Raw genomic sequence first — 16466 nt, 5'->3', positions numbered from 1 at the left:
TGCGCTCAATACTGGCTAACAAAACACATTCTGTTCTTTTGAGAATAATTTTTTAAAAACAGGAACCAATGGGGTGGATCTGCTTCCAAATATTAGTCCAGCCATAAAATATATACAGGTTATAATAAATGCTTAACAATAATTATTTTTATGCTAGAAGCAGGAGTTGGCCCATTTGTTTCTCTAAAGAGTCAGTCAGTAAGTATTTTAGGCTTTAAGGGCCTTATTTGGAGTCCGTTGCATATTGTCGTTTTTAAAATCCTTCAAAAATATAAAAACCATTTTTAGCTGGTAGACCAAATAAAAACAGGCCACAGCCAGACTCAGCCCTAAGATGACAGTTTACCTACCCCATCCTAAAGTAAAAACAATTATTTACAATATCTGAAATGACAACTGTCCACACAGGGAGTTTAAAATCGATCTCTCAGGCAAAAATGGAAAACAAAATTAGGTTTCAGAAAAGTGACTTCGAACTTAAAAACATGAGCAAAATCTGATATACTGACAAAATATGATAATCTGATATGCTTGATCCTCAGGTGATACTGGTTCCTCTCCTATCAAAAAAAGGTGGGTCATGGTGAGACATTTTTTATTTTGCTTTTAAGGTTTTGTTTTCTCAAGTATATTAGATTAAAAGGATTAATTATTAATGAACTTTTACATTTCCTTTGAAACAGCATTACCATTTACCTGTAAGTGTTAAGAAGGGGTTAATGAATAAAGGAAAACAGAACTGACCACTGCTGACTGGGAAGCCCACATCCCTCCACACTTACCCAAAGGATCTTACCAGCTGGGACGCCCTCCTTGGTTCCCAGGGCACACTTCTCTTCCATGAGGACCTCTATAATGCACTATACTGCACTGTAAATTGTTTACAAATCTGCTTTCACTAGGAGACTGAGAACTCCTTAAAGGCAAAACCAATCTTATTTTTATTGTCCCTGCACCAAGCACATAATGGGATATAATAGCGTTTCAACACATGAAGGTGATACCCATGTGACTGATAAGGGAAGTCCGACTAGAACACACAGAGGATGGACACAAGAGAAAATCAGAGCCCTCCCTTTTACTAAGATAACCCAAACTGTTCATATTGCTTTTTCCCTGAGAAAACCAATGGACAAACTTTACTTTGTTTATAGGAACCCAACGTTTTAGCTAACAGGGTAAGTTTGAAAAACATTTAGGGGGTGGGGAAACAAAAAAGAAACACATAAAGCTTACAGCATCTGAAGATGAGTTGTTTGGATTTCACTGATAAAAACTTTGTCTCCGCTTATCTTACTTAACATTCTTTCCACTTAAAAACTAACTCCCATTTTATGGCTGACGAAATTGAGGTTCTCAGATGCTAAATGGCTTCCCCAAGTACAGGTAAGCAGTAAATTAGCTATGAAATTCTTTTTATAGCTCTTTGTAGTTTCATTTTGAAATAAACTACGTATATTAACTACATCAAGCATTTCAGTCAAAAGTCTGTAAGACGCATTACAGCACAATGGTTTCATTCGGTTCTGAAAACTATCGAAATCTGGAAAAATCTTTTTGTCAACAGGCATGGATGGTAAATATATTAGAAGGAAAATAATGCAACCTTTGGTCTTTTCAACAAACACACATTTAGTGCTGAAATTAAAAACTAATTGGAGTACTTGGGGAGTCTCAACGTAGTTACTACTGAAATAAGGGATAAATTAACATGCATTCACTGACTTTGAAAGCAGACTGAATTTCACTGCTTCAGAATAGAGTTGAAACGTCTAACTACCATTAGAAACCAGGTATATCAAACCACCCTAAGAATCTCCAAATTGTCAAAGATATATAAAAGTTTAAGTTAAAAAAAATTAAGAAAAAAAATTACACTTCACTGAGAGTTTTCCTTTCCCAAACTGTATTTATTAATAACATTATTCAACATTTTTGTTAGAAACCACATTATCAGCCAGGCATGGTGGCTTACACCTTGTGATCTCAACACTTCGGGAGGCCAAGGTGAAAGGATAGCTTGAGCTCAGGAATTTTGAGACTCGCCGCCTGGGCCACACAGTAAGATCTCGTTTCACAAAAAATAAAAAATTAGCTGGGTGTGGTAGTGTGTGCCTGTGGTCCCAGTTACCCAGTAGGTTGAGGTGGAAAGATAGCTTGAGCTGGGGTGGGGGGCGCTGAGGCAGAAGTGAGCTGTGACTGTGCCACTGCCCTCCAGCCTGAGTGACAGAGACCCTGTCTCCAAAACAAAACAAAAAAAATCACATTATTTCATTAACAAGAGGCCAGTGTGGAAGGAATAAAAGAGAAAAGAGGAACAAGGCATTAATGGGATCTTCTACTTCCCTACCATTTATAGGGAATGTCTAGCCTCTTTTTTTCTCTTTGAAAACAAAGAGCCAAAATGTGAGAGACCACTGGGCACTGCCAAATGAAGCTCTGCTACTGGACTCCCTGAAGAGAGAAACTCAAGTCAGAAGGATATTATGCTGAATTGCCTGCCCAAGTACAGGTAAGCAGTAAATTAGCTACGAAATTCTTATTTTTATGGCTCTTTTTCACAAAGAGTCATCCTAGCCCCTGTTCGAGTCCCAAATACCAATAACAGCACTCCTGGCATTTCAGCCGGACTTTAAGAAGGCGGCGGGGCATCAGTGACTGCTTTCGCCCGAGTGGGTGCTCTGAAATCACACTGGGCTTGATTGGGGTGCAGGAGAAAGGAATATATAATAACTGCCCTTTTCCTACTGAATTAGCAGTACCATCTGGAGAGCTTATTTAAAACATAAGCACCCCAGCCTGCACTTCATCCTAGAGATGGAAGTCTTATTAGTTCTTCAAGGGACCCAGGAATCAACAGTCTCCAGACAATAGTGTACACAAAATTTTGAGAACACTGCACTAAATTAACCCTTCCTCTTAACTTTAGGTATGTACAGTTTGTATGTATACTCAGGGAAAACATACAAAGCTACTGAATTATTTGGATTTTAAAATAACGTAGTTTAAGAAGTGTGGTACTTTAATATTTTGGGGGGCAGTGGTTATAATGAAAGAATGCAAGAACTTTTTTCATCAACCATTGTCACAAATGTATTAACATGTACAACAAATCCAGACTCCACGCCTTCCCCCACACCTGGTCCTTCTCCAGGACTATTTATCTCAGCAATGGCACCACCACACATCTACTTGCGAAAGCCAGAAACCCGAAGTCAGCCTTGACACCACCCTTGGCTCTGCATATCCAACCCATCACCTGGTGCTATCAATTCTATCTCCCAAAGAACCCCCAAATGCATCCACTTCTGTTCCCACCACCACCACCTTGGTCCAAACTATGAGCTCCTTCAATGGGCTACCGTAACTACCCTTGCTGTCTCCTGCCTCCTGTGATTTTCCTATTACAGATCACAGTCAACTTTTCAAAAGGCAAATTGGATTATGTCACCTCCCGGTCAAAACCCCAAGTTAAACTAAAAAATGCCCAAGGATGGCTTACGAGGCATGGCCTGACCTGTCTTCCTCTCTAGCTACGTTGGGCTTCATGTGGAACCCCAAACTCACACTACTTCCTCCCACCACAGGGCCTTTGCACAAGTTGTTACCTCTGCCCGGGGAGGTCGGTCACCTCCTCAGGGATGCCTTCCTGACTTTCCCTATTTGCACCCGCACCAGCACACACACCTCATCTACTCTCAGGCCTCACGTACCCTCTTCAGGAATACTCTCTGGAGCTGCAGTTTTACATTTACTCTGGGATTGCTGTCTGTCCCCCAAACCAGACTATAAACCCGCTGACAGGGACTATGTCTGTGAACATCCAAATACATTCGTTGTGCCTTACAGTGTGATCATGGCAAATCACTCATCCTACCACCACTTCTCACTGCCACATGGCAAAATGTTAGCTACCCTAATTCACTACTGCCCCTCCTGGAGGAGGAGGGGTGGAAACAGATGCCACGTGTCCTCCTCAGTTGCGGAGGAGTGGGGGGTACAGTCAGTAAATTGTCCCTGTTAAAATATTTAATAGAAAAGGCATGGCTGGGTGTGGTGGCTCAAGCCTGTAATCCCAGCACTTTGGGAGACCAAGACGGGCGGATCACAAGGTCAGGAGATCGAGACCATCCCTGGCTAACACGGTGAAACCCCGTCTCCACTAAAAAATACAAAAAACTAGCCAGGCGAGGTGGCGGGCGCCTGTAGTCCCAGCTACACGGGAGGCTGAGGCAGTAGAATGGCGTAAACCTGGGAGGCAGAGCTTGCAGTGAGCTGAGATTCGGCCACTGCACTCCAGCCTGGGCGACAGAGCAAGACTCCGTCTCAAAAAAACAAACAAACAAAAAGGCTATGTATTCCCAAAGAAGTAAGGTAATCTCAGAAATTACCTTAAAATTTTGGCACAGTAGAAATGTGAACATGCTTTCAGAGTTTTCCTAATGAAAGGTAAACCTGCTTTTATATTAGAAATGTCTATAAGAACACTTCAGAAATGAACAGGTAAGATGTGTTGGAGTCACTTAAAGGCAGTTCAGCTCTATGGTTCTTATGACAGCTTAAAGAGATCTCGGCCCTGAACACAACACCCTTTTCCTTCCTGAGCTTAACTACAGTGGTTTTCCTTGCTCACTCCCCATGCTTTCTTTCCATTGGGCAGAAGAAAGCAAGTGTGAGTAAGGCGCTCTGCAGTCACCCTAACACGAAGGGGCGGGCAGAGAGGACGCTCCCGGGACCAAGGATCTGAGCACCAACTCCTACACCTCTCCTCAGATGGGGCAGACCCACAAGGCCACACAGCACACCATGTCCTGGGGACTGGCCTGAACAGAGGCCAAGGCTCCCTCTGGGACCCCAAATCACCCTCCTTGGACGTCAGCCAGTCACACATGAATAGAGTCCCCTAAGCAGCTGTGGGAAAAGCAAAACCAGACAACAGATCACAGCTGTTCCTGTGGAGTGCTGCCACGCGCGCCCCCCAGTCCTCAAGCAAGATTCAGCTGAAGTGTTACTTCTCAATACAGTCTGCCGATTTCCCCATCAGATGATTTTCCTCTCGACTGTGTCACGCGTTACCTAGGCTCCTTCCCAGTCTGACAGCACTCAGCAGGTTTTCAATTTCAGCGTTTACCTGCATCTTGGCCCAGGTACCAGACACTAAGCTTCCAGAGGACAAGGTCTGTCTCGCCCTCTGTGCAGGTCACCCTGCTTGCTGATGAACAAACACTCAAGTCTTTTTTTTTTTCTTTTTTTTGAGATGGAGTCTCGCTTCGTCACCAGGCTGGAGTGCAATGGCACAATCTCGGCTCACTGCAATCTTCACCTCCCGGGTTCAAGTGATTCTCTTGCCTCAGCCTCCAAAGTAGCTGGGACTACAGGTGCCCGCCACCATGCCCGGCTAATTTTTGTAGTTTTAGTAGAGACATTTAGTTTCACCATGTTGACCAGGATAGTCTCAATCTCTTGACCTTGTGATCCGCCCACCTCGGCCTCCCAAAGAGCTGGGATTACAGGCATGAGCCACTGTGCACGGCCTCAGTCTTTTAAGTAAGTGTTGCTTTTGGGAAATAGTATTAGGAGAAAACACAGCAAATAAATATTTTCAGTTATACTGTTTTATGCATAAAGTCATCCACTCACTCAGTTCAGACAAATCAATCAAAAATACTTTGCCTGTTGAATTCAAGGGTTAACAGTTGCAGTGAATCAGGTGGAAGGCCAAGTACTCAGAGGTATCCATCCTTTAAGTGTGGTTGCCCCTTAATCCAGTTGTTAAACATTAAGCCCAACAAAACCACCTAACATTCTTCGCTAACATTCTTAACTTGAGCTTGAATAATTAGAATCAATAAACCTTTGTTTAAAAGACACATCCATAGAGCTGTTGGTGGATGTTTCATTTTAACATTTACTCAGGCAGCAAAAAAACCCCAAACCAAACCAAAACTAACTGGATCCTCTCTAGCAGCCTTACGAAGCGTCATATTCAAGTATGTGCAACCTACTATGCTCTTATCAGTGATTTGTGGGATGGCTCTAATATAATTTACACACAGAAAGGCTTAGTGTGTTTAATTTATCTCTAAGACCCTCCTCTGCCAAAGAAGGGGAAGGGAGAAATTTCCCATGGCAGACAGGTATGGCTGAACTAAATGGAAGCCTCTCAAAAAAGGTTTGTGTTTGTTTTCAGACAACATCTCACTCTGCTGCCCAGGCTGGAATGGAGTGGCTTGATCTCAGTTCACTGCAGCCTTGACCTCCGGGGTTCAAGCAATCCTCCCACTTCAGCCTCCACCCCCAAGTAGCTTAGTCAGAGCCCAGGCCACCACACCCAACTAATTTTTCTATTTTTTTGTAGAAACAGAGTCTATGTTGGCCAGGTGAGTCTTGAACTGCTGGGCTCATGTGATCTGCCTGCCTCAGCCTCCCAAAGTGCTGGGATTACAGGCTCATGCCTGTCATCAGGCCACCTTGCCTGGCCTCAAAAAAGGTTTGAAAATTCTAATTGTAGATATTATACAAAATACAGTCTTTCAAAGAGTAACTCTAGCTCTAATACACAAGGTGATGGCTACTGTCTTTCCTTAACTGTTTCACAACTATCTTCACTTTGTCAAATGTCAGAAACATCTTTTAAGTTCTGATCTATCATAAAAGACCTTTAAAACAAAACAAAATGAAAATATACCTGCCACAAGAAATAAAAGAGAGAAGGGAGTTCTGACAATGCAACATGGATAACCTTGAAGACATTATGCTACGGGAAATGAGACTACCATAAAAGGACAAATGCTATCACGATTCCACCTATATGAGGTATCTAGAGTTGTGGAATTCACAGAGACAGAAAGTAGAATGGTGGTTGCCAAGGGCTGGTGGTGGGGATGGGGAGGGAGAGTTTAATGGGTAGAGTTTCAATCTGGGAAGATAAAGTTCTGGAGATGGACCTTGGTGATGGCGATGTAACAATGTAAATGTACTTAATACCTTTGAAATGTAAACCTAAAAGAGGATAAATTGTATATTTTACCAAGATACAAAAAAGAAACCAGAAAAATAAATTACCATTCATTACAAGAAAGAAAAGTAGTGACTGAGAACAGGTTAACTTTTTCCTGAGTGCTATCTTAGCTGAGCTCTGCATCTCTTCTTTTAGTGAAATAAAGAAAACCACACCCAGAAGGGTAATCTTGACCACTCCTCTGCATACCCTTGCACTCAGCTCTGCCTAAGTAAGGGGTTGTACTTAGGTCAGTTTCATACCACATGCACTGTCAAGCCTGGATGTCACGTGTCACTTTTAAGTTTGAATTAAAAAGAAAAATTTTGTATAGAAAATACTCTGCACCGCAAATAAATCTTAATGTAACTTAGGCAAAAATGATATTGGCTTCTGAATCTATTGGCATATTAATATTCTCTAACCTAACAGCAAAATTAATACCTCTAACAAAGATCTTCTTAGAGAACATAAAATTTAACAGTAGAAAAAGCACCAAGGCCGGGTGTGGTGGCTCACGCCTGTAATCCTAGCATTTTGGGAGGTCGAGGTGGGCGGATCACCTGAGGTCGGGAGTTTGAGACCAACCTGGCCAACATGGTGAAACCCCCTCTCTACAAAAATACACAATTTAGCTGGGCATGGTGGCACATGCCTGTAATCCCAGCTACTCGGGAGGCTGAGGCAGGAGATTCGCCTGAACCCAACAGGCAGAGGTTGCAGTGAGCTGAGATCAGGCCACTGCACTCCAGCCCGGGCGACAGAGGGAGACTCTGCTCCCCGCCACCTACCTCCCCCCACCAAAAAAAAAAAAAAAAAAAAAAAAAAAAGGCACACAATCATTGATTACAGAACCAACTTGTTTGAAAAACCAGAAAAAAAATCCGGATGTATCTGTAATCCCAGTTTGTAATGAACCCTGTTATTTTGTCCACTGTGATTCAAAACTCAAAAAATGTTAAACCTTCCCCCGAATGTCTAGTCAATAGTTCCCCAGCGTTAAAAGCAGGTAGAATACATACAACTTTCTAAGAAGTGTCAGTCCCAGAGAACCTGCCTTTTGCCTACAACCCCCAGGCCTAGCCAGCAATCTCAACACAATCAGATTCAAGGAGGCAGAGGCGCAGGCACAGCCCTTTCATCAGTTGACCAGGAGTGCTCGGCCCAGCGTGCCAAGAGCCGCTCATCAAACTCCGCCGACTGCCTGCATCTACAATTCAAGTCCATGGCTAACCTTCTGTTAGAGACAGAAATTCTGCTGCAGCCAGCAAGTTTCCTGGTGAACAGGGCACCGCTTCATGGGCCTCGTAGGAAGCGAAGCTGAACGGCAACTTCCGAAAGCCAGTCTCCTCTCCCAAACGCCCTTTAAATCTCCCCAGTTGGATCTTGGGCGCCTGTGGTTTCGGACCCTTAGGAACTCTGAGAGCTGGTGTGTGTGGTCGGAGGCCATTTGAGTCTCCCTGTGATTTGGACTTTTTAAGAAAATTCAAAGTTGCATTACCATACCCTTTAAAAACAGACGGAAGCAGTGTAAAAGGGCCTCTAGTTTTCAGAAAAGATCGTAACTACTGGGGAGGAGGCTCGCAAAGAAAAAGACTGCAGAGAAAAGCATCAAAATGGTGTTTTCCTAACGCTCCACAAAAGGGCCAACAAGTAACAAAGAGCGGCGACAACCCCCATTCCCATCCTCTTCTGCGTGTGAGAAAAGCCTTCTTCCACCAGGAACTGCCCCAACACCTCGTGCAGGTGCCTCCCCTCGCCAATGAAGCCTCCCCCGTCCGCCCGTCCCAGAAACTGGGCAACTTACTGGTTTCGGCATTTTCGGTTCCTGTTGAGTATCCTCGATCCCCGGAAACACGACTCTCCAGCAGCAGCGGAGACGCTGTCCCAACCTGGAGTCAAAGCAGAGCCCTTAGAGCGCCGGTCGGCCCTGCCTCCGTCCTCCTGCCGCGCCCGACACTCCGCGCCCGCCGCGCGCCGCCGCTTAAGAACCGGCCAGCCCGGGCCGGGGTGAGTCAGCGCCCCGCCCAGCACTGCGGGCACGGGGAGGGGGCGCGGCCGGGCGGGCCCCTGGCGAGGAGGGGCCCGAGCGCGGGGGCGCGCGCCCAAGGGGCAGCCGGCGGGCACTCGAGGTGCCCCCAGTTGGGAGGGTCCGGAGAGAGGGGGTGCGCACCCGGGGACCCCCAGCATTAAGGGGCTGGTGGGGGACGCGGGTCCGGGAGAGATAGGGCAGGGGGAACACTCGGCGGAGAGGGTCGGGGGGAGAGGGCACGGGCCCCGGGGAACATTCGGCGGGGAGGGTTGGGGGAAAGAGCGCTGACCGGGCGGGAAGGTGTCTGGGGGGCACTCCAGGTGCACCCGGCTGAGAGAAGTGGAGAAGAGAGGGCGCGGGGCCCGGGGTACCCGGCGGGGAAAGGCCCGGGAAGACGGAGCGCGGGCCTGGGGGAGAGGGCGAGGGGCAGGGGGAATCACCTAGGAGAAAGGAGTCCCGGGAGCGCCGGCGCGAGCCCTCGGGGCACTCGGCAGGGAGGGGTCGGGGAGAGGGGGCGCATGGCCGGGGGGCACTCGGCGGGGAGGGGTCCGTGGAGAGAGCGCACGGGCTCGGGGTCAGCCGAGGAACTTCCCAGGGCTGCCAGGAAGCCCGTGAGGAGCCGAGCACTCGGCAAGTTTCACTTTGTGTAGCAACCGTTGCCCCGCGGCTGCAATCGCAACCGTCACGCCTTTGAAAAACTCTTTCAAAAACTGCAACCGCCCGGGAGCCGCCAAGGGACGGCGCTCAGGCACCCAGGCTCCGCGTTTCCTTCGGGAGAGGGGACCTGGCGCCGAGGGGAAGGTCGCGGGGCCGCTGGCTGGCTCAGCCCCACTGCCCCGCGAGTGCCGGGCAGGGACCCGCGCCGCGCCCCCCAGGCTGCCCGCCGCACCTGCATCCGAGCTCCCGCTGCCCGCCCGGTCCCTTCGCCAGGAACCCCCGCCCCGACCCCCGCCGCCGTACGCCTCACCCGACGCCTGCAGTGCTCCGTGTGCTCCCCGCAGCCCTGGCGTCCGCCGAGTGCGCTGGCTGCCCGCGCTCCCAAGAGCCCTGGCGGGGCGGGTCCCGGGGCCACGCCCCTTCCCGCCCAGCTAGCGACCTGTGAGGTGCGCCCCCCGCAAGATGGCGGCGGCCGGGACTCGGGCTCGGAGGCGAATTTGGCGGAAGTACGCGCTACTCCCAGCGCAGATGCAAGTGGGGAGGCTGTTTGTCCCACGGCGGGCAGGGGGAGGTCAGGAAAACGTAAATAAATCTGGAGGGGTGGACAGCCCGGGGGAATTGCTGGGCCGCTTGGGGCTGGGACCGGGGGCCCTTTCCGATACCCCGGCCCTGGGGCGGCTGCACCTGGCCCCAAGTCTCGGTGCACGTGGCCGGCCCAGCCGCTGTCTTCCGAAGCTCTGGTTAAGCGGCACTTTGTGGCCTCTTTTGATGTGACTAGCAAAAAACTCCATGGGATTTCTCTGAAATTCTAGGAATTAAGTTTTTTTGTTTGTTTTTTGCTAATGGTTCTCAACAAATTTTTAAGACACACAAAACACGTGCTTTGGGGGCCAGTAGAATTTGTTGCGGGAGACTTCACTGTAGAAGGGGTTCTCAACGTCTGGCTTCCAGACGAGCAGCAACAGCATTCACTGGGAACTTGCAGAAGTGGAAATTAGGTGTTGCTCAGCCTTAGGATTCAGAAACTCTAGGGCTGGGCCCAGCAATCAGTGTATTACAAGCCCTTCAGGTGATTGTGATGTTGGCTAAAGGTTGAAACCAGAGAGCTTCTCCAGAATTCGTCTTCTGGGTTTACTGGTCTCTTTCTGCTTTTAGTTTTCTCGTCTGTAAAGTGGCATAATTATGGCACCTGTATCAGAGGGTTGTAATGGGGATAATGAGTTAGTACATATAAGATGCCTGGAACAGTACCTGACAGTAAGCACTTAAATCTATCCTGGTAGAGAAACTAGTGACTTTGGGTGAAGTTCCAAACTCTGTATCCCAGTTTGTTGAATGAACATACTAGTAGCCCCTCCTACATACACTTGTAAGGATTAAATGACATTGTGCATGCAGAGTGCTTAAGTTGTGCTAGCATCATAGTAATTGATGCTTAACCTGCCTTCCTAGTGCCACACTGCTGTTTGAGCAACCCTTGTCAGGGCCTGTAATCTCCCACTTGCAGGTCCAGGGCATTTCAGAGGTCAGAGAGAGGAGGGAGGCCTCTTCTGAGACTTTGGCCTCTATTCAGGTAAGTGTATTCCCTCTGAAAGACTGAATTTCTTTCCTTTCCTTTCCTTTTTTTTTTAGACGGAGTTTCACTCTTGTTGCCCAGGCTGGAGTGCAATGGCGCAATCTCGGCTCACTGCAACCTCTGTCTCCCAGGTTCAAGCAATTATCCTGCCTCAGCCTCTCCAATAGCTGGGATTACAGACACCCGCCACCACGCCCAGCTAATTTTTTGTATTTTTAGTAGAGATGGAGTTTCACCATGTTGGCCAGGCTGGTTTTGAACTCCTGACTTCAGGTGATCCGCTCACCTCGGCCTCCCAAAGTGCTAGAATTACAGGTGTGAGCCACCGCGCCTGGCCTGAATTTCTTTTTTATTAAAATGAAGATATAGGCCGGGCACAGTGGCTCACGCCTGTAATCCCAGAACTTTGGGAGGCTGAGGCAGGTGGAACACCTGAGGTCGGGAGTTCAAGACCAGCCTGACCAACATGGAGAAACCCCATCTCTACTAAAAATACAGAATTAGCTGGGCTTGGTGGTGTGCACCTGTAGTCCCAGCTACTCGGGAGGCTGAGGCAGGAGAATTGCTTGAACCTGGAAGGTGGAGGTTGCGGTAAGCCGAGACGGTGCTATTGCACTCCAGCCTGGGTAACAAGAACGAAACTCCGTCTCAAAAATAAATAAATAAATAAAATGAAGATATAATGGTAACTGCAGTAGAAAGGAAACTATGAAAGATATTTAAATTACCTGTACTGATAATGTTTCCAATTGGACATCAGTACCTCCACCGTCTTATCATTGCCTAGAGCCTGGTTAGCCAATTTGGGTTCCTAACTCTGATAATAGAATATGCCTCTAATCTAATTTTCATCTCACTCCGTTTGAAGTATACTGTCTTCTAAATTGAATATTTGAAATAGCCATGCCCCAAGACCTTGAAGAGCATTTCTGAACTTTACCCTTTAGGGGAATGCTGAAAAATGAAGTGGCCTGTGGCAGTGTGGTAAAAATGAAATGGCCGGGTGCGATGACTCAAGCCTGTAATCCCAGCACTTTGGGAGGCTGAGGCGAGCGGATCACCTGAGGTCAGGAGTTCGAGACAGCCTGGCCATCATGGGGAAACCCCATCTCTACTAAAAATACAAAAAATTAGCTGGGCATGGTAGCACATGCCTGTAACCCCAGCTACTTGGGAGCCTGAGGCAGGAGAATCGCTTGAAACCAACTGGGAGGTGGAGGTTGTGGTGAGCTGAGATCGCACCATTGTACTCCAACCTGGGCAACAAGAGCGAAACTCTGTCTCAAAAAATAAATAAAATAAAATAAAAATGAAACGATGGCAGGTTTTTGAGGCAAACAGAGCTAAGTCTGAATTCTGCTTCCTGTACTTCCAACATGGTTAGTTTGGGCAAGTCTGTCAACCTGACTCAGCATCCGTCTCTTCATCTGTAAAACGGAAATGATAATATGTATTTCATGGTATTCTTGTGTCACTGAGTCGTATCATATGAGCATTTAACTCACCCAACTTATATGTACAATCAGCCCTCTATTTGTGGGTTCTGCATTCATGGAATCAGCCAACGTTGGATGGAAAAGATTTGGAAAAAATAAAAATAAAAAATTACAATTAAAATACTAATAAAAATCCAATACAGAATATAGTATAACAAGTAGTAACATTATATGACATAGGTAATCTGGAGATGATTTAAGATATGCAGGAGGATTTTGTACGTTATATGCAAATACTATACCGTTTTTTGTCAGGAACTTGGTCATTGGAGAATTTTGGCATCCTCAGAGGTCTTGAAACCAATCTGTGGATACAGAGGGATGCTATATAATTTTTCTTAAGTTAAAATAGTATAAAGTCATATTTGTACATGCATTCCTTATCATTACTGTAAGCATGACACATTGCATTTACATGTTACTATACTGTTCTGCCCACCAAGGAAACACCTACAGTGTATCTTACGGATGTTTTCAGATTTTCTAAGGGTAATTTATTTTCATTAGGGTTTAGAACCTAAACCCCTGCCCCCCAGCACACACAGAAGACTCAACTCCAGCTGTGTTGAAACTTGAATATGCATTAGAATCACTCTTAGTGCCCTTCTCCAGGAATGATGGCTCACTAAGTCTCAGGCAGCTCCTGGGAATCTATATCTTTAACAAGTCCCCACGTTATTTTGATGTACACCATAGTTTGAGAACAACTGACTTAGGATGTGGCAGGACCTTGACACATGTTTTGCTTGCCTGTCCTTTCAGCCCTCATTTGTGAAGCTGTTCCCTGTGTTTGAAAGTCATCCTTTTGTTAATATATGATACTTAGTGCCTTGGAAGGAAGTGAGGAAACACTGGAGCCAGGACTATGTTGTTAGTCTAGGTATTTACCTTGAATGACCCTTCACTGCCAGGTTTCCATTATTCAGTTTTTCAGCTCGAGAAGGGTAATCATAAGTCTGCCTCTTGAACCTGGTGAAGGGCTGTTGGTAACTTCCTGGGAGTTCTTCAGACAAGGTTAAAGTAAAGTGAGGAAGGACAGCCCTCCTGGAAGCTCGGAACAGTGTCACGGACTGGAACCGTTGTATCCAGAACAGTCACATCCACTGATACGCGGGCTTTCTATCAAATCACCTTGGAGCCTATCTCCATCCTGGTGCCGGGTTAATCTCAACCAGTAACGAAAAAGTGACTAAAGCTCTATCTAGTTCTAGTCACTTCAAAACAACAGTCAGTAGGCAATGGGGAAATATATAAAGAGTACTCTTGGCTAAACAAGGATTGGGGTTATTTTCCACCCTTAATAACCTTGGGGGAAAATGCAAGACAGTAACTAAATCTGGAGGACAGGGTGATGACACAGTGAGAGAAGCATGGAGGTTTTCCACTGCCTTGGTAATACTTGACTAAGGTGCCTGGTAGTCCACGGGTTTGCTTTATAGCCTCCTTGCTACCTCTTTATTGGTCTGAAATTTTTATTTTATTTTTGAGACAGGATCTCGCTCTGTTACCCAGGCTGGAGTGCAGTGGCATGATCTCCGCTCACTGCAACCTCAGGAGATCCCCCCACCTCACCCAAGTAGCTGGGACTATAGGCGACGCCACCACACTGGGCTAGTTTTTGTATTTTTTGTAGGGAGGGGGTTTTACCATGTTACCCAGACTGGTCTCGAACTCATCAGGTAATCCACCCACCTCAGCTTCCCAAAGTGCTGGAATTTCAGGTGGGAGCCACTGCGCCTGGCCTGAAATGTTTATTTAAGAAAAAGAAAAACACAGTAAGCATTTTGCTGGCTGAGATGATAGCCACAGAGAAACATTTCATGGAATCATAAAGTTCTATGAACTCGGCATGCAAATTCCTGATATCATCTAACATTCCTTTTTGACCTTGGGAAGGGTGGCCAATCCTTTCAGAGTGGGTGAGCGAGTGCAGGAACAACTAAGGACTCAGACAACCTGATAAGTGACCGTTCGGTGGAGTCCAAATGTGTGTTGTGTTCAGAAAGAATGTTTAAGGCCAGGTTCAGTGGCTCACGCCTGTAATCCCAACACTTGGGGAGACCAAGGAGGGTGGATCACCTGAGGTCAGGAGTTCAAGACCAGCCTGGCCAACACAGTGAAACCTACACTGTGTGGTGGCACGTGCCTGTAATCCCAGCTACTTGGGAGACTGAGGCACAAGAATCCCTTGAACCCAGGAGGCGGAGGTTGCAGTGAGCTGAGATGGCACCATTGCACTCCAGTCTGGATGACAGAGCAAGACTCTGTCTCAAAAAAAAGAAAAAGAAAAAAAAAGGTTTAAGGATCTTTATTGTATAATAAGCTAGGAAGAGTGTCTTGGTACTGTTTTGATGGTACAATTTATATAATTTGGGTCTGCTAAGAAGAATTCTGGCCACTAACTGTTCTATTTTAATTGTTTCCTTGGCTTATTTAATAATTTGCACAAATATCCTTAATAACTTCTGTGTAAAGGAGAACTAATGGCTGGGCACAGTGGCTTACACCTGTAATTCCAACACTTTGGGATGCCGAGGTGGGAGGATCACTTGAGCCCAGGAGTTTGAGAGCAGCCTGGGCAACAGAAGGAGACCCTGTCTCTGCAAAAAAAAAAAAAAAAAAGAGTACTGATGATCACACAACCTATTTGACTAATAAACTCCCAAATAGCATAGCTTTCTTTATTATGACTTCTTTTCTTTTTTTCTTTTTTTAGTAGAGACAGGGTTTCTTCATGTTGGTCAGGCTGGTCTCAAACTCCCGACCTCAGGTGATCCACCCACCTCAGCCTCCCAAAGTGCTGGGATTACAGGCGTGAGCCATGGCGCCCAGCCTATTATGACTTCTTATCCTTAATCATTGTTTTGTTCCCCCACCCCCACTTGCCCCCTTTTGTTTTTGAGACAAGGTCTGGCTCTGTCACCCAGCCTGGAGTGCAGTGGCACAATCTGGGCTCACTGCAACTTCAGCCTGCTGGGCTCAAGCCAACCTCCCACCTCAGCCTTTCAAGTAACTAGGACTACAGGCATGCGCCACCACCAGCTGATTTTTGTATTATTTGTAGAGGCAGGGTTTCGCCATGTTGCCCAGGCTGGCCTCGAACTCATGAGTTCAAGCAATCTGCCCTTGGCCTCCAAAGTGCTGGGAGTAAAGGCATGAGCCACCCAGCCTGGCCTCTTTCCCCATTTTTTGAAAAAAAGTATGTGGCTTAATGAGATAGTAGGAAGCTTAAACCTCCTCTATTCGGATACTCTCATTTGACAGAGGAACCAGGCCCCAAGAGATTAAACTGATTGTCCTCATTCCTGCACTTAAACGTCTCTTGTCAAGATTAACATTACCTCCATCTTGCTGAATCCAGACGCCAAACCTCTTGGCCTCATCTGACCCTTCTCCTAAGCAGCCTCCCACATGTCGAACCATTCCCTGAGCATATTTTGTGCTTAGGATTTCTGTGCTTTCTCTTCTCTTCCCCTCCAGGTCTTTCCCAGCTCTTATCTATGTAGGAATTCTCCTAGGTCCTGTAGTCTGATCCCAAGGCTTCAGTCACGTCCCCAGCCCTGCCTTTTCCCCCAGCAACAAGGGTTCTTGTTTGTTCAAGAGCTTCCTCCTGCCTGGCCTCCCCGTTCTCAGCAAAGAGCTCCACCACACACCCTGTTGCGTGACCCCAAACCTAGAGGTAACCTTCATTCTCTTTTTGCCTCA

At 46.8% G+C, this 16466-nt stretch overlaps 1 protein-coding gene across 1 annotated transcript in view; it reads right to left on the bottom strand.

Annotated features, from left to right (window-relative positions):
* EZR (ezrin) overlaps positions 1-10129 on the bottom strand; it is a 52826-nt gene extending 42697 nt beyond the window's left edge. Inside the window, exons 1-2 of the mRNA XM_003897981.4 lie at positions 10000-10129; positions 8808-8892 (exon numbers count right to left, since the gene is read on the bottom strand). Coding sequence (XP_003898030.1) covers positions 8808-8819 — 12 coding nt within the window. The 5' untranslated portion in view covers positions 8820-8892; positions 10000-10129. The remainder of the gene's footprint in view (positions 1-8807; positions 8893-9999) is intronic.
* Positions 10130-16466: the final 6337 nt, after the last annotated feature.

The sequence above is a fragment of the Papio anubis genome, chromosome 6, assembly GCF_008728515.1.
Source record: "Papio anubis isolate 15944 chromosome 6, Panubis1.0, whole genome shotgun sequence".
Classification (NCBI taxonomy): domain Eukaryota; kingdom Metazoa; phylum Chordata; class Mammalia; order Primates; family Cercopithecidae; genus Papio; species Papio anubis.
This window is presented reverse-complemented; position numbering and strand designations above follow the sequence as displayed.